General features: G+C 38.3%; 1 protein-coding gene across 2 annotated transcripts; it reads right to left on the bottom strand.

Moving 5' to 3' along the window:
• Positions 1–959: 959 nt before the first annotated feature.
• On the bottom strand, positions 960–24965 carry spdl1 (spindle apparatus coiled-coil protein 1). 2 transcript variants are annotated; one of them, XM_072581934.1, is made up of 11 exons: positions 24792–24965; positions 24174–24350; positions 23508–23702; positions 21069–21218; positions 19195–19293; positions 18723–18833; positions 17077–17217; positions 16397–16500; positions 13035–13222; positions 10668–11034; positions 960–2667 (listed from the first exon to the last, which is right to left on the bottom strand). In XM_072581934.1, exons 1-11 carry the CDS (start codon positions 24963–24965, stop codon positions 2508–2510), a joined length of 1866 nt encoding a protein of 621 aa, XP_072438035.1. In that variant the 3' UTR covers positions 960–2507. The 2 variants fall into 2 exon arrangements, with proteins under 2 accessions (XP_072438035.1, XP_072438036.1); XM_072581935.1 differs by lacking the exon at positions 960–2667 and adding an exon at positions 7652–9408.

Below are 24965 nucleotides of genomic sequence, written 5' to 3'. Positions count from 1 at the left end.
TGTACTGGAGATAATTGCCAGGTCCAAGCATTTTTTTTTTAAATGTGTAGGCATAATACACAAAAACAGCAGGAGACCATTTGGCCCCTCAAGCTTTTTCTGCCATTCACTGAGATAATGGTTGATCTGTGGCCTTTCTCCATACATTTGCCTTTAGCCCATATCCCTTAACACTTCTGCTTAACAAAACATTTTTAATCGCAGATTCAACATTAACAACTGATCCTACATCCCAGCACTGTTTGGGAAAGAGCATTCCAAGCAGCGACCATCCTTTTGTGTTGAAATGCTCCTCACATCTCTCCTCAGTGATCTGGCCCTAATTCTCTGACTATGCTCCTAGTTCTAGAATCCTCAACCTGTGGAAATGGTTTACCTTTAAATACCCTATCTTTTCCTGTTAATATCTTGAAGGCTTTGATCAGATTGCCCCCTAACCTTCCAACTCTAGAGAAAACAGCCCTAATTTGTGTAATCTCGGCTCATAACATAATCCCTGAAGTCTAGGTATCATTCTTGCAAACCTCCCTCCAAGATCCACCTATCCTTCCCAAGGTGTGGTGTGCATATCTGCTCAGAGTACTCCAAGTGGGGTCTAATCAGGGCTTTGCATAATTGCAGCATAACTTCTGCATCCCTACATTCCTCTGGATGTGAAGGCCAGAATTCCATTAGTTTTCTTGATTATTTTCTGTACCTGTTCATGATGTTTTAAAGATCTAGGCAATTGAACCCACACCATCTAGAAAATACCCTGACACTATAGGGAATCTAATCTAATCTCATCTAATCTAACCTTTCTCAGTCAAGAATAACTAGAAAAGTGCAGTCTGCACAGGTCATAAAAGAAATAACACTACCTCAAAAATGAATTTTTTTTCTCTCAATGTTATTTAATGGAAAGATAAAGAATGTTAGCCATCACTCCCATAAAAAAAATTCAGAAGAATAAAATGGGATCAGATTTCAAGTTTTATTTCCATTTTCATACTGATTAAAATACTTGAATCAGCCATCAATATACAAATCTCAAGTAACAGTTTAAACTAAGAGATCATGGGGATCAAAAACAAGAACAAAGACAAAACTTCATACCTCTCAAGGCAGTGAATAATGCAAAGACAAACAAAAAAGGTTACAAATTTTTAACGTACTTTACTAAAGGATGTCAAACCATTTGCAAACACAGAGCTGTTGTTATCTGTTTGTGCTCTATAACCAAGATGATTTTATTGCCCAGCAAATTATTACTTGCTTAGACGAGCAAAGGATAATAGGCAAAGAATGTCCATGAAAGATGCACTACAATACTGAAACAATGTTATAAATTACCTATACCATGGTGTTTAACCACAGAATAAGTTCAACCTCGGCACTCTGCAAACTGTTATTAATAAAAAGGTAAGAATTCAAGATGCCAAATAGGATACAAACACCCTTTCTCTACTAACCCAGCTGATCATCAAGATGTATACACAGGTATCAGTTCCCAGGTCCAGGTTTGAGCCAAGTCAGAATACATTTTTCAGGGTTAGCATTATTTTCCCAGTTGTCAAATGAAAACGTACCAAATCTGATTGCAAAGCTTCTCATTATAGTCTAGAAAAATACAGAGTTTTTGCTGTTATTAGCAGGGGGCATGGGTTTTGAATCTTAGTTCATATGCACTTAGAGTAAAACTCCACCCTCCCAACCCTCAAAAAATGTCACTGCAATTTAGAGCAACTTGTTACATACCTTGGCATTGTTTGTACATCAAGAGTTTCCAATAAATGCAGCAGACATAATAGGGTGGTCCATACAACACTTGGTTGTATTTCCTAACACCCAGAAACATGTAAATATGGATTACATATTTTAAAAGGTAAAACAAAATCTTTTGAAAGCCAGAGAATCCAATCAAGTGGCTAACTTAATAGAGAACAATACAGTTAGTTATAGGTCAGAGGTTATTTTGAGACTTCGCTGTCAGAGAGGTGAAGAGATTGGAGCTTCAGAAAAACAGGAACATATGAATTTCTCATTCAATTTGAAATTAGTTAATTTGAAGTTGTTAATAGTGAAGGAAAAAAGCTATCAAAGATTAGGTTACCACATTTTAAGAGGCCTGATTATGTTTTACGGGACCTAGCAAATCATGGAGTTACTCCCAAAATCACGCTATCCAGCGAAAGAGAATCTGTAATTCCTTTTATAAAGTTGTATTTCCTTTTTGTTCCTATGCTTATCTTCATTCACAGTTAGAGGAGTTGAAATGCAAGTTCCTGTATGCAGAAAGGCACCTGTTGAACACAAAATTCAACACACTACCAAAATGTGTCATACTTGCATCTCCGACCAGCAATACCACAGAGATGTACATTAAGTTTAAATTCAAGTGCCTAATGCACAAATGATTTGCAAGTTCCAAAGAGCCAGCTCATTAAGTTGTACAATGTGCTTACATACTCTCCCAGACTTATCTTTAATAGAGCACTTATGTATTCAATACCAGAAGAATATTCTGTTTACTGTTGGGCACACTGAGATTCAACGGTGGGCTGAGATGACACATGGATGACTGGGTGCAACTTTGGACGCTTAACTCTTTTCTTCAGTTTCAGCTCTTCTGCTTCATCAATTTCTTCCTCATCTGGCTTTTCTAGCTTCACATCATTCTTGGATACCCTACAGAGTATTCAAACAATCTTCCATATTATGGGATTAAACATGATACAGGAGCCAAATTCAGAGATTTATCCAGTAGCAATTCAGAAATAGACAACAGGAACACGTTCATTATGCAGTTTTGGTCCCAAAACTTTCTAACTTGAGACTAAATTTTACATTAGGATTGTTATAATTTTTTAGATTGAGATAAATTTTTTAAAAAGTACAAGTTAGAAAAAACACTTGATAAACCTCTGAACCAGTACACATAAGCTTTTAAATGACAACCTCTGCGAAATTACTCCCTGTACACACAAGAGACAGTATAATGATTCAGAAAAACAATCCCATTTTGTAGATCTGCTGTCATTTCATGATTCAATCTGGAACAAGATTGTAATCTAGCCCTACAATCAAAGCACAATAAGAGCAAGGACATTATAAAGTCACAGAAGAAACTGCAGCCCAAAACAGGCTGACTAGTCCAAATTGATATTTATTCTCCACACCAGCAGTTATCCTCATTCACTGGTCACATTCCCAAATCATTTTACCCAATTTTCCTTCAACCTATCACACCTGCTGTTAAACGCTGAATGGTCCTTGCTTCAATTATCAACTTTGCTTGTTTACTACTGCCTCATTACTCTTTACATAAAAATAAATTTCCACTGCCTTAAATCTTTTACATTTGAATTTATATCCACATTCTTCACTGTAGACCCCTCAAAATCGCTTCTATTAAGTTCACATGCTCAGTTTTAAATAGATCTTTCAAAATACTCCATAATATCTTTTCTAACTAAAATAGATCCTATTTTTCAGGCCTCTTTATTTTGAAGCAAAATCACTTTCTAGGGAAACTACACGATCTTTTCTATGTATTGACTCTACCATCCACACAGTATATAAATGACTCAACGTTGAAAATAACTACAGAATTTTATAGTGCCTCATTCCTGATGAAGGGCTTATGCCCGAAACATCGATTCTCCTGCTCCTCTGATGCTGCCTGACCTGCTGTGCTTTTCCAGCACTACATTCTCGACTGATCCCCAGCATCTGCAGTCCTTACTTTCTCCTAGAATTTTATTGTGTTAAGTTTCTCCCTCTTCTCTGGGTAAACAATTTATCAACACAATTTTTAAAAACAATCTGAGAGCAAGTTTAAGACTTTCTAATAAGAAAATCGCTGGCAGTTTACAGTGAAATATTATATTATAGATATCAAAAGTACATGTGCAAAACATACTTGAACTGGTTAGTTTAGCTCAAAGGAAAAAGATCTTGAGTTTAAAAAAGGCAACAGTACAATAAAGTAGCAACACATGCATATAGACAATGCACTCATTCCACCCCATTATCTGGGTCAGCACTTTCTGTGATGATGCACAAACCAACTTAATGCTGTGACATTAAAGTTCATTGTAGGATGTTATGACTTTTGAAAGCAAAATAGTTTTTTTAAATAAAACAGTAATAACATTTCCTCATGTAAATGACACAATCTTTGAAACAGGCCATTAAAATGATAGCCGTATAGAAAGTTTAAAATATGAGTTGATTCTATCTCGCTCTCCAATACAGACACTATTGCATTCTGATTGGCATGCAGTTTAAGCAAATGGATGCCTCAGCATTTTGATGTCATGCATCTTAACTATATAACCTTGTCTTTCAAGTAGATTTTTTTCATGAAATTACAGCAGTCTACAAAACTTTCATTTATAACTAAACAACAAGTTCTTAAAAATTCACAAATATGGAGCTTACAATTGAACATTAAATTAAATTACACATGAAAAGTGTAGAAACTTTTCTTAAAATAAAAATCAAACCAATTGTTTTAATCTGAAGCTTGCTGTTGCTCTGGACACATCCTGCATTTGCTCCAACAACAATAAAACAGTGAAACAAAAAGGACCGCTTAGCACTCAGAGTTAATAGTAACAAGAATTGAACTGTACCAGTGTCATGCCTTACTGCAATGCCATTAAACCATGAACAGTTCAGTGGCAGGGCATTTATTCAAAACTGGAAATCCAGGCCTGTATTTGCACTTAGGGAACAATCTTAGCAAACTATTTGTCTCTTGGAAAACTGTTCTCCCCTCCTGGTGGCAAAACTAATGGAAGTAGCAACTCTGGCACCCCTACATCTGGGAGTAGCAAATGAGCATAGTAAATCAAGAACATGAAAGGCAAAACCTTTCACCCATTTACAAATGCATGACGTTCCATACAGATTATGTGGTCTAACCACAAGAAGTCAAATCTCTTACAGCAAAAGTTAGTGCATCAGTATGCTGCAAAGTATACAAATAATAGAAGGACATTTATTGGATGTGGTAATAATACATCAAATGGCATCTTAGAAAATAAACAGTGTGATGCAGTGTATGTATCCATGCCTTTGAGCTGGGAGACTAGGATTTAAGGTCTGTCTACTACAGAGGTGTGTAATAATGTTTCTAAATAAGTTGATCAAGAACAGCTATTTGGTGCAATATTAATATATACATGATATGGCCATCAATGTAATATTAGATTAGATTCCCTACAGTGTGGAAACAGGCCCTTCGGCCCAACAAGTCCATACCGACCCGCTGAAACGTAACCCACCCAGACCCATTCTCCTACATTTACCCCTTCACCTAACACTACGGGCAATTTAGCATGGCCAATTCACCTAACCTGCACATTTTTGGATTGTGGGAGGAAACCGGAGCACCCAGAGGAAACCAACGTAGACACGGGGAGAATGTGCAAACTCCACACAGTCGCCCGAGGCGGGAAATGAACCCAGGTCTCTGGCGCTGCGAGGCAGCAGTGCTAACCTCTGTGCCACCCATATCCAGAAAGAGTGATCATAGAGAGTTGTACAGTACAGAAAAAGATGCCGATTAGATATCATAAATTAATTTAGTCCTATTAGCCAGCTTTAAATATCAGGAACAGCCACTTAAACTAATGGCAAGATTTCACAATGCAAATTTACTAAAAATTCATGTGATTTTCTTTTAAAAAACACTTTGGTGGGTTGACAATTTGAGTTTTGCTTTCTGTAACTGAGTAAGTGTTTTTTGTGCTTCATATGTTTAGTTAAGTAAACTGTGTTTACTCCCTAGATATTTTAAGAAATGAGAAATATTTGAAGGAGAAATAGTGGCAATTAGGAAGAAATATAGCAATTAGAGCAGAAGCCGCTGTCAAGTAGCTAGCAAAGTGGGTCAAATACTTTGTTGTGCACTCAAATTTCAATAATCATCCACCATCATGGCAATGTGTTTATAAAAGTAATTTTATGAAGTACTTTAAAAGGTTTGACATCAGGTACTGTACAAATGTAATTTTCCACCTTTTACATCAATATTCATATCTAAAAAACAGTTGTGAGGTCCATTGCTGTATAATGTTTGTGCTACATTGCAATAAAGCTTAATTTTAGAAGACTAACCTTTGCGCATTAGTGACTTTACAATCCTTAACAATGCGATTACTTCATAAAGCTTCAATATTGATTTATTTTGCTCAACAATATAGACAAGGAAAAATATATAAATGGTTTACAATTCTTCTCAAATTGGACTCCCTTACTCTACACAAACATTCAACACTTACACTACACTTTGCCTTCATGTCCCTTTACCACCTGCTTCAATTGCTTCCTCACTAGTCATCAAGTGTTCTGCCAATTCCACACTTGCATTCCCTAGCTTTCTTGAGTTTCTTCAATTCTGTACCACAGTCCATTCTTTATACCTCATTCCTCATCCCTTTCACTTCTATTTGCTCTGCATTTCATTCAACAAGTATTCCCATCTCGTATCTAAATAATCCTCCCTCCTTTGGCTCTCTCATTACTCCTCTGTTCCAACATGAAAGCTATACCTTTACACTTATTCCCAATGTTCCAACAAAGATTTCCACAAACTGTAAAAAAATGAATGCCTTCAAAATCAATCTATGGTTATACAACATTAATGAATTTCCCCTGATCTTAATTGATGGGTCAACAATTACATTTCTACAATTGAGAATGTTCATGCCATTATGGTAACATCAAGCCCATTAATATAGTAATTAATTGAAGAATGAAAGTAAAAGATTAGATTAGATTTCCTACAGTGTGGAACCAGGCCCTTCAGTCCAACAAGTCCACACTGACCCTCCGAAGAATAACCCATCCAGATCCATTTCCCTCTGACTAATGCACTTAACACTATGGGCACTTTAGCATGGCCAATTCACCTAACCTGCACATCTTTGGACTGTGGGAGGAAACCAGAGCACTCGGAGGAAACCCACGCAGACACGGGGAGAATGTGTAAACTCCACACAGACAGTCACCCGATGCTGGAATTGAACCTTGATCCCTGGTGCTGTGAGGCTGCAGCTCTAACCACTGAGCCACCGTGCCACCCCACATAAGAATAAAAACTCTTTTCTTTAATCTTTTATCACTTTCAAAACTGAAAACAAATGGTGTAATGTTATACAAAAGAAATGCAGTTAAATATAGAATTCTGGTATTGGCTACAGGCAATTGGTATTCAGCTTCATATGGGAAAACCGAATCCTGGACTTTGACGGTGGGTGCTTAGTGACATGAACTGTAGCTTTGCTTTGGTAGTACTGGGGGAGGGGAGGTATAAGTTAAATTTGGTTGCAAGATGCAACCAGAGATTTAGATTTATAGTCTACTTTTAAAAAGGAGGAAAACATTCCTCATTCACTTTGTCCCATTCATCTCACAGCTTAATTTGTTTTATGAAGCTATTTTGGTTTCAAATTGTAGTCAAAGTTATCAAAACTGATCAGATTTTCACACAAACAAAAATAATTAAAACCTTTATTTCAATATAAGGTTTTCCAGTTTCATTATCTAGTTTTTTTTTTATTTAAAGAAAAAATCTAAACAACTCATTAGCTTACATGCTCAGAGTACAATACCTGCCCTTCACTCAAAAGAATCAGACAAAACAATCAAGTCCAAGCTCAGGTTTTTGGGAAAGACACATTCAGGAGAAAAGTCATTTAATTATTAAGAACTAAGGTTAGCAATTTTGTCATGTTGTTGTACAAACTTTTAAAATAAAAACTATATTAAGGTGGTTAGAAATTACAGTAACTGAAAATTTGCAAAAGAAAATATGCACAAAACATTGTGTAGAATTTTGAATGGTTAGCACTTCAAAATGTTCTCAGTCTTAGCCAGTTTTGAACCTTCACTATTGAATAATAAAATTGCACGTAATCTTGCTCCCTCAGTTTAAAAAAAACGCTTCACCCATATTCAATTAATTAGTTAGGAAAGTCAGTGCTTCCATGATTTTGTTTGTGCCTAATAGGCACAACCCACACTCAGAATTAGAAAGACAACCAGGCAGCTTCTAGTGATTGGGTTCTAATGAATTGATATGACAGTAAATCATGCTATTTGTGGGTAACTTCTACATAATTCTGAAAATGCCGTGCAAAGTGTTTTATACTGTTCCCTTATTGGCAAAACTAACAACCTTTATTGTATTACAACTTATTCTGAAGGATGTTCTCTAAAAGATTCAAATCTCAATTTATTCCCATTACAAACTGCATGACAACCAGGATCTAATATATCTCATTCCATTGAAATAAATCACAATCTGCAATAAATTGGTCTTTAAATGTTGAATGGAGAAAATCTGCTTAACCTTACACAACCAGTAGAAATGCATTTTTTGTCCACTTGGAGGTGCTAATGCCACAAGTAACTTTCCTTTGAAATGCAGATCTCGAAGTACAGTTATTCAGCACTAAGAAATAGTAGCCAGTGTAATTATTAATACTGGTTAAGAATTATCAAAACAGAACCAAAATCTAAACTTTTTGAAATACGAAGTAGTTTAATTGAACACAAAAGGCTTGAGAATAAGCATCTTCAGTCTGCTGAACTTCATTACAAACTTTAAATACATAGATGGAAGCAATATATCCTTTCTAGAACTTGTCGAACTGCTCCCTAGAATGAGCGTTATAGCTTTATTCTTTATAACTTTATACATATAACCCAGAGTACTAGGGTACAAAATAACAATTTCAACAGAAATAAAACAAGATATAGCAGATAATGTTTGTTAAATTATTTTGGGGAAGACCATATCTATACAACTAATGAAACCCCATTTGTGGATATTTCTGCCAATAAGCTGTTCATAGTGTAATTAGCAGCAAGGCAGTGGAAAATGCATATTGCTAAACAACAGGAAGAATTTTTCCAGTGCAGCTATACACACTTCAGAGCATGTTTCCTAACTGCTTCTTAAGAAAATGCTACAAAATGCAAGCAAATAATTTCCTTGATAATGTTCTCAGGAAATCAGAAATGTTGCATTTATTGTCTGTTACAAGTTGCATGCAACTTAGCGCAGTATGGGATAAGGTTTAAAAAGCCAAAATTTTAACCAGAGATCCAAATTCAGGTAGGAAAAAAGGGTGAAACAAAAGGAGTGGGGAGCTAGATAGAGGTGAATGTGAAGGGGTGGGAGAGGGAAGATCAGAAAAGACAAGTGCGCTTTGGTTGGGGGAGTGGGTGTTGATAAAATCCTCAGGACTTCTGTGAATTGCAGTCCTAGTACAGATCAGAAACATCAGGTTACAGAATTTCTAGTGACTCAGACACAGTATTTTAGTTATTGAGCAAAAATATTGAGGAAGCAGTCTTTTATCAGATGACCTATATTGTGAAGAGCCAGTTTAGCCCGTTGGAGACAGCACGGATCTAAAGTTGTTTAAGATAAGAGAAAAGACACAAAAAGGACAAAAACAGTTTTCAGAAAGGTTTCAATTGCAGAAAGAATACATTCAAAATTCTCATGTTAATATATCAAAAATAATAGTAAAACTATGCACATTGCAAAGGTCTTCTTTGAACATCAGTGGATTTACTGGTATAGACAGGCTCAGACTGCATGCAAAGCTTGTCTACTCTGGACAATTTAAAGTTGCTTTTGTACTGTGCAAAAAAAATGCCTTGCAATTTAAAATAAAGAAATTTAAATTTCAAGTGCTCTAACAATTCAAAATTATCTAGTAATTTAAAATAAGCAACTTCAAATTACAGTATCATTTAAGTGGCAAATCTGATACATGATCCCCAAATTATGATCTGCAGAATCCTTAAATAACAATGTGAGACAGCTTAAGGAGGATATATCAGTGCAATGAACAGACTCCTGCAATACAGCTTTCTTCCTGTAAGCTCCCGATTGCAACAAGCTGTCAAGTGGTATTAAATATCATATCCATTGGCTAGATCAAGAATTATACTGGCAAAAGACTGGAACAAATCACATGGCTGCTTTAGTGGTTATGGAATTGGCAGGGAGACTTAACAGTAAAAAGGTCGCTAGGGAGCGGAGGAGACAAATTGAAAAGTAAACCAAAATATAATTTAATCAGTGCGAACCAAAATCTGCACTACACTTACCATAGAGTTGGAAAAGTGCAGTAAATAAAGACAGAATAAAACGTATGAATTTGAACAAAGATAAATAAATTAACTGGACAATTATATATATGACACTGGTTTCAGTCCAATCCTTTCCATATTTATAGCATTTCAAGCACTTTCAAAAGGAATACAAAGCAAAAAAGCTAAGCACATACACAAGGAAATGGAATGGAAAATAAAATTAGTCTGCATTTGCAGCAATTTTTTTTTCAAAATTATAGCCAACAGAATAAATGCGTGTTCTGGACTGTGCCAGCCAAACAGTTTGCATTCGAAACTGATGGTACTGCAGGTTTGTAGCAAGGATTTTAAGAAAACAGCACGCTATCTAGGTCTGCCTCTTCATTAAAAAATCTCTAGTCTTGTTACACAATTTTGAGTGTCGAAACTTTTGGAAGGCAGGGAAGGTGGCGAAAACAGAACCAAAGACACCAAGAACAAAGCACAAAGCGTAGTTCATGCTGTAAATAAGGAGTGCAATAGGCCAGTGCAGAATGCTGGGCAAAAGCTGAAAGCGAGGCACTGACCTTGGAGAGGGTGATGGCCTAGCGACTTCATTGTGGCTCCGTTCAGACAAAACTTGAACCTCATTCACTTCTTGCAAGATTCGTAGTCGCTTGCCTTCTTTAGAAGGCGACTGTTTACAAGCTGGTTCCAGTTCTGTAATTTGTTCCTCACTGGCCGAGGCTGGCACTGCTTGAATGACTGGTTCAAAGCATGAAGCTAAAGTCTCATTATGCAGCGCATCAGTCTGTCTGCTTCTGGCATCAGATATTTTATCAGATGAGAGAGTGGCTTCAGCAGCAGGATCCTTACTGGATGCTAGTTGAGCTTCTTCAAGTACTTCAAATGGAAGTTTCTCCTTCTTGCGATTTGATGGCCGGTTCTTAACTTCTAGAATCAAATTTTGCAAGCAGAACTTTAAAGTTAAACATAAACAATTGAAATTAGTGTATTAACTTTGTAGTTACTGCTACACAGCCCTGGACATTTTGGGTGGGGACAGACAGTCTGGTTCACAACTAACGAACAACTTCACATATTTTATATCTATAGAAACTAGGGAAAGTGTGTTTTAACAAAAAGGGAGGAAACTGGTTAACCATCACTCTCACTGGTCTTACTAACTTGAAATCATAGAATGATCACAGCATAAAAATATGATACATAGCCATCATGCCTAAAATTACTTTTTATAAAAAGCACAATAAACAGTTCAACTTCCAAAGAAATGACCAGGGCATGTAAATGAGGAAAATTAAAATTAGTGGATCATTGACCCTCTACCAGCACACAGACCATAGGGGTATAACAGTTTTGAAAAATTTACACCCCTACTCTCAAATTGTATATGCAGATATTACTTCAAGTTTCACTTCTTACAAAGGCTATAGCAGTATAAAGCTGATGAATCATGTGGTCAATTTAAGTAAGAAAACATGCCTTGATGAATAGAGGCAAATGTATGGTCGAGAATTAAAGAATTAAAATTAGGTTACTTGCTATTTTTCTTCACTTAACTTTTAAATTTAAAATTAAGAAATTATTTTTAAAAACAAAAAGATTCTAATTGGAAATATTACTCACCTGAAGCCTGGCCATCATATAGAAGCAACAACTATTCAATGCTTCAAGTTTATTCTAATTATACTATTAGATCACGTCATAAGACATTGCAATCCCAAATTAGTTGCAAACATACTGAATTTAAGAAAAACGTTTGCTTCTTTTCCAAAAAAAAATAGACTTAGAAGCCAAATGTTTGTTAAAAGTGTAAAATTTGATGGTTGTCTGAGCAGTCTCAGTATGGATTACAAGGAGCCCCAAGAGGAGTCACAGGATGTCATATCTAAACAGTGTCAAAGAAACTTAAACAACAACATTTTTAAAACGGGACAGAAGCCATTCAAAAAACCGAACTGTGACCTTCTGCAGCTACAGAGATGACAACGAGTGATTAACTCCTCTCAGCAGAAAACTCTGTCCTGTGGACTGTGTCCCAGACTGTGAATATACTTTGAATTGATAGGATAGCAGTTCTGGTGAAAAGTAAAACATGTTTCACCCTTCCAGGAATACACAGGAAGGGAGGTCAAAAAACCAACAGCATCCTGTAGTGGCTGTGTGCTAGATTGCTAGCTTGGAGCTAGCTAAAAAAGTGTGCTGAGAAGAGACACAGCTGAGAATTTCCAATAGAACCAGTATGCGCAGGTGAGAAACAAATAATACTCTTTTGCTGAAAAGCAGTCAGGTCAGAGCTACCTGTTAAAAGAAACTGGAGAATGTCTTTCTGCTAACAGCAGAAGAAAGAAATCGCTAAACAACTGCTCAATTCCCAAACTCACCCACTTTAATGCTGCAATATTTCATTATCTATTCATCATAAGCAAACGAAAGAGCTTTATTTTTTTTTAATTTTCAGACTTGCCTCTCATTTCTAACCTGTGTGCAGGTGTTGAGTTTTATTACCTTTTCTCATGCTTCAGTATCTAATAAACTCACTATTTCTCTAGTTCAAGAAAGCCTTTAAATTAGCTCCTTTTAATTGTGCAGCAAAACAATTTTCCCAATAGCTTGCAGAGTTACATATTTAACAAAGATACTACTAATTTCAAACTGTCAGAAATTGGCATGGAACCTGTTCAGAAATTTTAAGGTCAAAACGTCACTATCATATTGTTGGTTTCAAGTAACCAGGGCAACACTGTTTAACAGATGATCACCCACATCCACTAGTCTGGAAAAATACATTTATGCAAAGCCATGCAGAAGGATGAGGCACTGACAAATATAAATTTTAAAAAACTCATACAATACAGAAATACTGTTAGTTGGGATAAACAAATATGGCTGGGTTTTCAAATCTTAGAAGAATCACAAGTTGGCACAGATACCTTCAGGTTCATACTTGAGCCTCAACTCATCCAGTTTGATTCGAAGTTTCATGTTCTCACTCTGATATTGTTTCAGTTGTCTCTCATTGGCATAGAATTTACGTTCAACTTCTAAGACACGTTGACTCTCTGCAAGAGCCTTCATGCGTTGCAAGGACAGCTCATCATTAACAGTCTTATTTTCTTTCCTAGTGTAAAGTAACATTATAATCATGATATCACTGACCTGTTCAAAAATGATAAATTTAGAGAGCATATTTTGTAAAATACTTACTCCTCAAATGTTTTTACTTCAACTCCTAACCTACCAATAATTCAAGTGAACAGTTACACCAGAGACATGCAAATAGTAGAGGAAAAGGAAGTGTTCAGAAAATAAATTACAGTTGGAAGTACATAGGTAGAACCTATGGCAGTGATACAAGAGTTACGTTCGATTATGTGTAATAGATTTAAACAAATACACTGCCATTCAACCATCTGACTCCAAGGTAGCCTTTTGTGCTGAAGATGAATACATTTTAAGTACAAGGAGGAACTATGGCAAGTAATCTGCCATTAATCTTCCTTTGTTGTTCAACTTGCATCTAGAAACAGGATGCTGCCTGAACTGCTGTGCTCTTCCAGCACCACTAATCCACCGCCAACTCGAGGACACCTCTTCCTACTGCCCCCTCGACAATGACCCCACCCCCCCATCACCAAACTATCTCCCAGACCATACAGAACCTCATCACCTCAGGGAGATCTCCCACCCACAGCTTCCAACCTCATAGTCCGGGAACCCCGCACTACCCGGTTCTACCTCCTTCCAAAGATCCACAAGCCTGACCACCCTGGCCAACCCATTGTCTCAGCATGCTCCGGCCCCACTGAACTCATCTCTACCTACCTCGACACTGTCCTATCCCCCCTAGTCCAGGAACTCCCCACATACGTTCGAGACACCACCCACGCACTCCACCTCCTCCAAGACTTCCTTTTCCCCGGCCCCCAAAGCCTCATCTTCACCATGGATATCCAATCCCTCTACACCTCCATCCGCCATGACCAGAGCCTCCAAGCCCTCCGTTTTTTCCTCTCCAGACTTCCCCAACAGTACCCTTCCACCGACACTCTCATTCGTTTGGCCGAACTGGTCCTCACCCTTAACAATTTCTCCTTCGAATCCTCCCACTTCCTCCAGACCAAAGGGGTAGCCATGGGCACAAGTATGGGCCCCAGCTATGCCTGTCTCTTTGTTGGCTACATAGAGCAGTTGATCTTCCGTAATTACACTGGCACCACTTCCCACCTCTTCCTCCGCTACATTGATGACTGCACTGGCGCCACCTCGTGCTCCCGCGAGGAGGTTGAGCAATTCATCAACTTCATCAACACATTCCACCCTGACCTTAAATTTACCTGGACTATCTCGGACACCTCCCTCCCCATCTCCATTAATGACGACCGACTTGACACTGACATTTTTTTTACAAACCCACCGACTCCCACAGCTACCTGGATTACACCTCTTCCCACCCTACCTCTTGCAAAAATGCCATCCCATATTCCCAATTCCTCCGCCTCCGTCGGATCTGCTCCCAGGAGGACCAGTTCTGCCACAGAACACACCAGATGGCCTCTTTCTTTAGAGACCGCAATTTCCCTTCCCACGTGGTTAAAGATGCCCTACAACGCATCTCGTCTACATCCCGCACCTCCGCCCTCAGACCCCAACCCTCCAACCGTAACAAGGACAGAACGACCTTCCACCCTACCAACCTTCGCATAAACCAAATCATCCGCCGACATTTCCGCCACCTCCAAACAGACCCCACCACCAGGGATATTAGATTAGATTACTTACACTGTGGAAACAGGCCCTTCGGCCCAACAAGTCCACAAAGACTCGCTGAAGCGCAACCCACCCGTACCCCTATTACCTAACACTATGGGCAATTTAGCATGGCCAATTCACCTGACCTGCACATCTTTGGACTGTGGGAGGAAACCGGAGCACTCAGAGGAAACCCACGCAGACACAGGGAGAACGTGCAAACTCCACAGAGTCAGTCACCTGAGTCGGGAATTGAACCCGGGTCTCTGGCACTGTGAGGCAGCAGTGCTAACCACTGTGCCGCCCTCCCCACCCCTTTCCGCCTTCCGCAAAGACCGTTCCCTCCGTGACTACCTGGTCAGGTCCACGCCCCCCTCCAACCCACCCTCCAATCCTGGCACCTTCCCCTGCCACCGCAGGAACTGTAAAACCTGCGCCCACACCTCCTCCCTCACCTCTATCCAAGGCCCTAAAGGAGCGTTCCACATCCAAAGTTTTACTTGCACATCCACTAATATCATTTATTATAACCGTTGCTCCCGATGCGGTCTCCTCTACACTGGGGAGACTGGGCGCCTCCTAGCAGAGCGCTTTAGGGAACATCTCCAGGACACCCGCACCAATCAACCACACCGGCACGTGGCCCAACATTTCAACTCCCCCTCCCACTCTGCCGCGGACATGGAAGTCATGGAAGTTCTAAACTTCCAGCTCAGCACTGTCCCCATGACTTGTCCTACCTGCCTATCTCCTTTTCCACCTGTCCACTCTGCCCTCTCCTCCCTGACCTACCACCTTCATCCCCTCCCCCACTCACCCATTGTAATCTCTGCTACTTTCTCCCCACCCACACCCTCCTCTAGCTTATCTCTCCACGCTTCAGGCTCACTGCCTTTATTCCTGATGAAGGGCTTTTGCCCGAAACATCGATTTCGAAGCTCCATGGATGCTGCCTGAACTGCCGTGCTCTTCCAGCACCACTAATCCAGAATCTAGAAACAGGAACCTATTGAAACAGTGCAAAATAAAACTGGTTCAATCTTCAAGTGAGGACAGGACAGGCCCAGCTTTGATATTACCCATGATAGATGGTTGGCTAGCACCCATTATTGAGGCTTATAAAGACATAATGGCCTATCAAACAGGATATCAGCACATGGATCTGTGATGTATCTTTGTAACTACATTCCTGAGTGAATGTGCAAGGAAAGAGATTTGACATGAGTGTGGAATATAGCTGCCAGAATGTCCTTCTGGTCAAGGCAACATTCAGTTACAGAATGCACATAAATTTCCCTGCAGGCAGTATTAGAGATCTTCCATGTACTTAACAAATGACCTTACTTGAGTAGCGTGGATGTCATATTCAGAGTATGATTCTGGTAAAGTAATATAACAAATCTACATTCCACGAACGTAGATTTTCCTTATCCCAGGAGAATTAATATACGCAAAGCTAAAGCTAGTTTCTGATTAAACTACTTTCTTGGTCTGTTGACTACAAAACTTGCAACCATTGTGCAAAATTTAATCTGATACATACTTGGCATTGTCAATTTGCAGTTTTAGCAATTCAACGTAGTATTGCCCATCTCCAAAATCTGAAACATCAACTCCATTAGGATTATCTCCAGCATCGTAATTCATCTGAAAGAAAAGTAAAGATAATAATTGAATCTAGACCAAATTGACAGGACGTTGAAGTGGTGTACTTTGGATATCCATTGTCATGGGACATGTGCTTAGAAGTTCCCAATTTCAACTGAGCCACCCCTGCCAATATGTGCTTTGCTTCAAAGCAAAAGTCAAAACTACTTTAGCAAAACACAGGGGATAGATCGAACTACTAATCTTCCTAGTTAGGGAAAGGAAGAAAATATTCTGGTCTCATAACGATTTTGATATTAAAGGTTGTTAATACCTCAAAGAAGAAAGGATTAAGAAAAAGAAGACAGACTAAAAAGTATGTGGAGAAAACGATGCTGGCCTGGCAAGCCAGAACACTACCCATCATGCCGACACCATCTTGGCTGATCTAATCACATGTTGCCTTTAAATTATTACGAAGGTTGGATGGTGAATGAGTACAGACATCCTGTCATCCAACTGGCACTTTTGCTGCCCATTTGAAACCTCTGACCATTAGTTTGTCTTACAGGAGAAACAGAAGATAGTGAATGAGCAGGCCTAAGCTCCTACTATGTAGGATTTAGTTTTATTTACCTCCATTTTCTCCAGACGTCGCAGTTTGACCACGAGAGCTTGAATTTCATTGTTCTTTTGTGCAAGCATCGATTGCAAACGTTCAAGTTGTCCAGGGTCAGACTGCAAACCCTTTATTTGTAACATTGTGGCTATCTGTACCTAGTAATAAAAATATTAGAAGCATATTAGAGTTTGGGAGACATTATGCTTTGCAGGATCTATTGCAATTGTTGCCATCTTAAGATTCTTATTCGAACATTAATCCAAGATTGAAAGCAAAATATATGCTACTGGAGATGTGTGAAGCTTTAAGACTATCACACTTACATAAGACAAAAAAAAAAGTGACATGAAGCTAGTGAAATGCTCTGGAAAATAAACACTCAACAATGATTTGGGCTACTTGCATATATCCTGGTACTCCAAATCAAGGTCCGAAGATGATCGATAGCAGAAGACAACTATACTGATTACAAAATATAGCATTTGAGCAAAGACTACCTGCTAGGAAGACTATTAAAGTTGACATGCATGCAAGCTATAAAACTTAGTCACAAGAAAAAATACTGAGTAATTAATTAAAGAAGATAGCTCAAAACATAACTGAACAAACTCAAATTGCCACACTGGATTTCAGGATTTTTAATGTCTTTCAAATAATATTCCAAAAGTCAACTTGGCTTTCTGTAAAACAAAAAAAAAACCCAGTAGCCACAAGAAGAAAAGGGAGTTATGCGGACAGTGTGAAGGGACGAGAATGATTCTTATACCTAATAGCGCAAAAGATGTATTTTTACGAATGAATTAAAGCATCCTGAAGTACTGTTGCTCACCGTTTATTTATTGAGCAAACCCTTGAGGTCTGAGATGATATAGTACCACCAACAACCACTGCTTTTTTAGTGGTGCGGTTGTCCAGTAGAGCTTGGGATAGGCTTGCCACTGTGTAGTAAAGTGCTGGAGATGCAATTAATTTTTTAGGCTTTCTCTAAAAAAATGTGATGTAGCAGTCCACAGTATCTTAATTCTATATTTAGTAAGGATAGAAAGAATTTTCCAGAATGTTGTTCTTCATCTGACAGACTTGAACACATGAACGATGTGTTCACAAAAGTAATACATGCTAACATGGAACAGAATGACCTGCAGAAATACAAGTTGTAGCACACCAACTTATAGCCACAATTCAGAAAGCATTTCTCTAAACTCAGCTGGTAATATAAAACATAAAAATTAAAAATAATCAATATACATAATATAATTTGGGGCAGCATAGTGGCTCAGAGATTTGCATCACTGCCTCACAGTGTCATTCCAGCTGTTTGTGTGGAGTATGCACATTCTCAGTATCTGAGAGTGTTTCCTCCTGGTGCTCTGGTTTCCTCTCAGTCCAAAGACATACTGGTTAGGTGGATTGGCCATGCTAAATTGCCCCATAGTGTCCGGGGATGTGCAGGCTAGGTGGAGGGTAAATGGTAAATGGAGGGTTACAGGGATAGGGTAGGTGCGGCATACTCTTTGAATGTGCATTGGGGACTTGATGGGCTAAATGGCCTGCTTCCACACTGTAGGGTTATTATTCTAATTTATAAAATATGTATCATTATATATGTAACAGATACAGGGAAGCAGAAAGCTCCAGAAATGCCTTACGGAAGCCATACCTTCATTCGGTGAAGTTGTTGACGGGAGAATGCATGCTGTTTCTGCAACGACTGGTATTGGACTCTCAATCCAATAAGCTGTCGCTCCATCATTGCCCTACGATCTTCCACCTATAACAAATAAAGAAAACTATCACTCAATTCAGAATCTTTTTGAAATATCCTGTACTTCAGTTGCCCAGGCAACACAGTTCAGCCTGCTTGCTCAACTAATTTAACATTGAAATACGTAGAAATAAATTGTATGTATTTTTAACAAAGAGTTTTCAATTCTATTCCGAGTGAAGCAGAATTGGTAGAAGCCTGGAAGGAGATTATGCATAGATTCTCAGAAAACCAACATAACTTTTATTGCAGTATGTAAAGATTCTTTATTTGGGTCTATATCATCAGATTCATATGGAGGAAACATTTACAAATAGTTAAAAAGCTGTTCACAATCAGACATATGAAAACATTTGAAATACACTACCTCAGAAAACAACGAGTTCCCTTTACTGTTGGGGTCACGAGCCTCTTGCAATGCCTGATCCAACTGGATCTGGAGATCCTGGTTAGCCACTCGTGCTTTCTGCATGTAAGAAGTTTAAAATCAGCTACAAAAATTATGTATCGCCCAGAAATCACTGATAAATTATACATGCAAGACTTCACACTAGTTTAGCTCCATTAATCAAACTACATTAATTAAACTACATTAATTATTGTAGTTTAGCTACAATAATTCTACAGCTTGGCCAAGTCATACCTCTTTCAATAACTGACAATGTACAAAAGAGATCTTTAATTTTTGAAAAAAAAAATACTTTAAAGAATGCACCAGGTCTTAGATTACTGTTATTAGTCATTTTGTAGAAGATGAACAAATTCCTGTCTACTGAAACAAACTTCGCCATTCCAGTATATGAACGAATTGCTACATTAAAAAAAATGTAAAATCACTTGTATGCTGTAAAAATAAAAACAAGCATCCATTCAAGTGATTCAAAACAATTTATGGTTCACAGGTTCAACATATACAAAACCTGCTTTTATATTAAGAAGAAACTCAAATGGGGCCTTGAGCAAAAGACAGATTTCAGAGCATTTCAACCATATGAAGTACTTAAAATGTAATCTATAGGGAAAATATTGTAAGATTATTAAATAAAATGCATCTCCAATACAGAAGAATCAGCTCAATTGGCTCAGTAGAAACAAACGTTCTCAGAATTGTCTTCCTACAGTTCTGGATTATTCTCTATATTGTAATAATATGTACACTTCAAACAAATACTTCAGTGGCTATGAAGGGATTTTAACAGGTAACTGGTGGTCAGAAAAGTGTGACATATATTAAGTCATTCTTGTAAGGAAAAACACTCCTTTTGCTCCAGCATTACCATCAGACACTTAACTCTGGAATCGCTTAAGAAACGGCAGCAACATTGGCTCAGTAGTTAGCAATGCTGCCCCACAGCACCAGGAACCTGGGTTCAATTCCAGCCTTGGGGGAGTTTGCACATTCTTCCCGTAACTGCAAGGGTTTCCTCCAGGTGCTCTGGCTTCCTCCCACAATCCAAAGATGTGCAGGTGAGGTGAATTGGCCATGCTAAATTGCCCATAGTGTTAGGTGCATTAGTCAGGGGTAAATGTAGGGGAATGGGTCTGGGTGGGTTACTCTTTGCAGGGTTGGTGTGGACTTGTTGGGCTGAAGGGCCTGTTTCCACACTGTAGGAAATCTAATCTAGAATTGATAGAGAGATCAAGAAAGGATGCAAAGTTTTTCACACGGACAAATGCAATTATACTATTTGCATCTACCCGTACTAAAACTGTCTAATCCGCAAATGAAGAGGAACATAAAGATCAAATTCCACTCCACAAAGTAGGTTAGAATTCAGTGAGACAGACTTAACTGCAGCTGCCAGGTCAGATCTGACAAATATGTTATGGTGAGCAGTTATCAGATTCATATAGTATATAATAAACGAATGGGACTGCGGACGAGAACTCAATGCAACTTGAAATCAGATTGAGATATCCAATTGCATTCCATGCTTGAGCATCTGTTTTGAACTATGTAATTTAATTATGATTTTCTTTGATAAGATGAAACACATTTGGCTTAGAACCGCTGTCAGAGATATACTCAGTGCCTTCAACGTAAATTTGAATTGATGATGCCCTGAAAAAGACAGAGGTCTGCTTAACTTTAGCAATAATTAGGCATCAGCAATTTAGCGGCATTACACAGGAGTGTGACAGTGTGTCAAGGATTAGATTGCAGTTTTGGAATCAGTCCAATCTCAATGTCTTTCAGTCTGGAAGTAATAATCAGTTTCGGAAACAAATAAATGTGGCCACCTCCAATGCATTGCAATAGGATACTGTCTCTTTCTCTTGGTCCTCCTTCTCCTCTTGAAGTCGTTCAACCTGGCGCTGAAGATTATTATTAGCTAGCTCCAACTGTTCCTGATGGTATATCATTTCATTAAGGTCTTCTTGCAGTTTCCCCTGTACAAGAGATAAAGTATGTGAAAGTCAGAATTTTATAACAATAATTTAAACAGTGATTCATAGCTAAAACATATTCCAGAGTGCTGCTTGACAATGGTACAATGCAGGTTGCACCAAATGGCAAACTGGCTTTGAACAATGTCCTAATCAAGAACACTGAAGTTAAATGCAATCTCCTCATCACCATCTGAGTGAGCCAGCTAACTCAAAGATAAGGATTACAGCTAGGACATTCCTGGATTGAACTGTTCAGTCACCACTGCCAAATAGATTTCTGCTTTCTTGAATATTATACAAAACTGCATAAGTTTTTAATTGTAGCCCTGATATGGAGGTGCCAGTGTTGGACTGGAGTGGACAGTTAGAAATCACATGACACCAGATTTAATTGAAATCCCAAGTTTGTAAAGCATTGCTCCTTTGTCAGCATTCCAAAAGCTTGTGATTTCAAATAAACCTGTTGGACTATAACCTGGTGTCATAACACCATTAGACATCGGAGCAAAAATTAGACCATTCAGCCCATCATGTCTGCTCGGAGATTGAATCATGGCGGATATGTTTCTCAAACCCATTCTCCTGCTTTCTCCCTGTAACCCTTGATCCCCTTGACAATCAAGAACCTAGCTATCTCAGTCTTAAATATACTCAATGACCTGGCTTCCACAGCCTTCTGCGGCAATGAGTTCCGTAGATTCACCACTCTATGGCTAAAGAGGTTTCTCCTTAGCTTCGTGCTAAAAGGTCTTCCCTGTATTCTAAGGCTACAACTTCGGGTCTTAGTCTCTCCTACCAATAGAACATTCTTCCCAACATCCAATCTGTTCAGGACATTCAGTATTCTTTAGGTTTCAGGTGGATTCCCCCCAACCATCCATCCTCCTAAACTCCAGAGTCCTCAAATGTCCCTATGTTAAGCTCTTCATTCCTGGGACCATTCCTGTCAGTGAACCTCCTGGCGTGTGACTTCTGACTTTATTTTCAATTGGCAAGTTCAGAACAGAAAATCAATGCATCAGTTTAGACGTGTTGTAATATTTGCTTAATAAAATTTAAATATCTAAAGAAGTTCCCCACCCCCGTTGTTGTAATTCAAAATAAGTATTAACACTCCCAAATATCTACACTCAAAATACATGGCAAGAATACATTTGTGAATAGGAGCGAAAGGATTGAAGCTAGTACCTCAACTGGTAATTCACAATTTATATTTATAACTTTGATGAAGGGACGCAAGGCACGATTGCCAAATTTACTGACAATACAAAGATGAGTTTTGAAGATACAAGGTTAAGCAAGCGGGCATGGTTGTGGCAAATGACTGTGGGAAACTGTAAAATTGTCTTTTTATTCTTTCTGCCAAAATAGAAGTGTATTATCCAAATGGTGAGAAATTTCAGGGCTCGAAAAAGAAGATAGATCTGTGTATTCACATATTTAAAGTGAAGATCAGTATGCAGGTACGATAACTAATTAAGAGAGCTAAGAAAGGGAGGAACACAAAATAAGGAAGTAATATGTCAGTTTTACAGGGCATCCAAAAAGATCACCTCTGGAGTACTGTGCATAGAATTTAAGGAAGGATGTGATGAGTTGGAGGCCATTCAGAGACGGTTTACTGGACCAATACTTGGATTTTTGTTTTGTGGGGAGGGGGTTGGCTTGTGAAGAAAAGATTAGACGGGCAGGCTTCTATCTGGCATTTTGAAAGCAATAGCTGCCTTGCTTGAAACAAATAAGATCCTGAGGGGTCTTGATAAAATAATTGTGAAATTCCTCTTATGGAAAAGTTTAAAGCTAGAGTTCCTTAATTTTTAATCTGTAGACACCTATTCAAATAGAAAATGACTTCTTTTTCTTCCCAAATGTTCAATATTTTTTGGAACGCTCTTCTGGAAAATTGAGAATTTGAGATCGCAATCAGTCCAACCATGATAGTAATGAATGACAGAGCTAGTTCAAAGAGCTGAATGGCCTACTTTTACTCTTAGTTTGTAAATACATATGTATCGAAAGTTTTTCTGCAGCTATGGACATGGATAGTCCATAACAGTGTAAATTTTAGACCATTATTTACCAATTAGCACGGACAGAAATGGATACTATTTCTGTCAGTCAGTCAGACGCATTAGATGTGGCAAAAGTGAGAACAGGAATGGTACTCTTGAAATTATGGTGAAGTGCTTTGGTGACCATGACAATTAGGAAAAATACTATAATACTTGTGAACCAGACAAGTTAAAATAAATTAAAGTACTTGACTGAAAGAAGATGCCAATTTTATACCTTTGCAGTTTCAAGTTCGATGTTCTCCATTTGAAGACTCATCACTTCAGATGACATTGTTTCCTGTGCACGCTCAGATAAGTTTCTCAATTCTTCAGTCTTTGCATTAAGCAATTCACTCTGTCGATCCAGTTTGTGTCTCAACTGCTTCTCGCAGAGCTGTGCTTCATCCAGCTCAGATTTCTGCTTTTCCAACTAGTAATAAACCAAGATGTATAGATGAGAAAGTGGTATGCATTGAGACAAAGATCACCTTTATAATTTAAAGATATGAAATGGAAGCAAACCAGTTGATCAAATTTTGCTCTCATGGAAAATGAAATTGCATCGTTCCATTTGTAAATCAAATGTAGCTTAAATCGCTCAATTTTTTTCATTCTGACAACCACTCCACCCCCAAGGAGCAGAGGTCATGATTATTTTGTATAACTGCCTCAGATATTTCTTCTTTGAGCCAATCTGTCATATTTTGAAGAATCTCAAATGTACAAACAAGAAATAATCCAGCTACTATAAAAGCAAAATACTGTAGATACTAGAAAATCAGAAATAAGAACAAAACAATAGTGAAAAAACTCAAGCAGTGTCTGTGGAGGCTGTACAAATTCAGGTTTACAACTCACCGGAATGTAAATTAATTCGTTGCTTGTTAGAATTATGGCATACCTTGTTCTTCAGTTCATTAATTTCACGGGCATGAACTCTCTCTAGCTGTTCCAGTTGTTGGTTCAGCTGAGTTTTATATTGCTGTTTGCTACTTTCAATATCTGAACTCATGCTGTCTAACATACGATTCTTGAGTTCCACCTCTCTCTGTAGTGAATATTTTTCCTGTTCCAAGTGCTATTTAAATATCAAAGAAAATTGGGAGAGAAAATATAATTTCATTATTCCATAGAATCAAATAGATATTTTGACAATAGATCAACACTACATTCCATAGAGGTATACAGTAACAACAATTTTGATTCATTCCCCCCTCCTAAAAGTAATTTATCCAAATAATTCAGATAGAAGAACCTTTTAGAGCAGACTCACATTATATAATTCCAGGTGGATAAGGGAAGAAGGCAGGGGAAATAGGTGACAAAAACAATAAGCTGTCCTTCCCTTCAAGTTACTTGTTTAAGTAGCATTGGTCCAAATCAGGTTGTGGATATGCAAACAGGAGAAAATGCTTTCTTGGCAGAAGCCTGAAGTTACACAATATTAACAGCTCATTTCAAAAATCACTTCCCAATTCAATTAGTGGTTTATTTTGTAAAGCAACTTCTATACACGTACCTCTCGGACAGTAGCAAATTCATTTGTTGTTTCTGTCAATTTGTTGTCCAGTTCAGCCTCATTTTTCAGCAGCTCCAGCCCATATTGAGCTGCCTTCATCCTCTCACTTTCTGACTCCTGGAGCTGCTGCCGAAGCTGCTGGATTACATCTTCCAACTCTGAAACAGTCGTCAT

Source organism: Chiloscyllium punctatum, chromosome 12, assembly GCF_047496795.1.
Source record: "Chiloscyllium punctatum isolate Juve2018m chromosome 12, sChiPun1.3, whole genome shotgun sequence".
In the NCBI taxonomy this organism is placed as follows: Eukaryota; Metazoa; Chordata; class Chondrichthyes; order Orectolobiformes; family Hemiscylliidae; genus Chiloscyllium; species Chiloscyllium punctatum.
The sequence above is the reverse complement of the archived record's forward strand: the minus strand, read 5'-3'. Positions and strand labels throughout refer to the sequence as shown.

Bases quoted from the DNA above. Each gene is read 5' to 3' on its own strand.
- spdl1 (XM_072581934.1), bottom strand. From the start codon at position 24,965: ATGACGACTGTTTCAGAGTTGGAAGATGTAATCCAGCAGCTTCGGCAG. The intron at 23,703-24,173 runs GTATGCCATAAT...GTTTATTACTAG, and splicing joins TTAATGAACTGAAGAACAAG to TTGGAAAAGCAGAAATCTGA. The intron at 19,294-21,068 runs GTGGCCACATTT...TCTTACATGCAG, and splicing joins CCTATTGCAATGCATTGGAG to AAAGCACGAGTGGCTAACCA.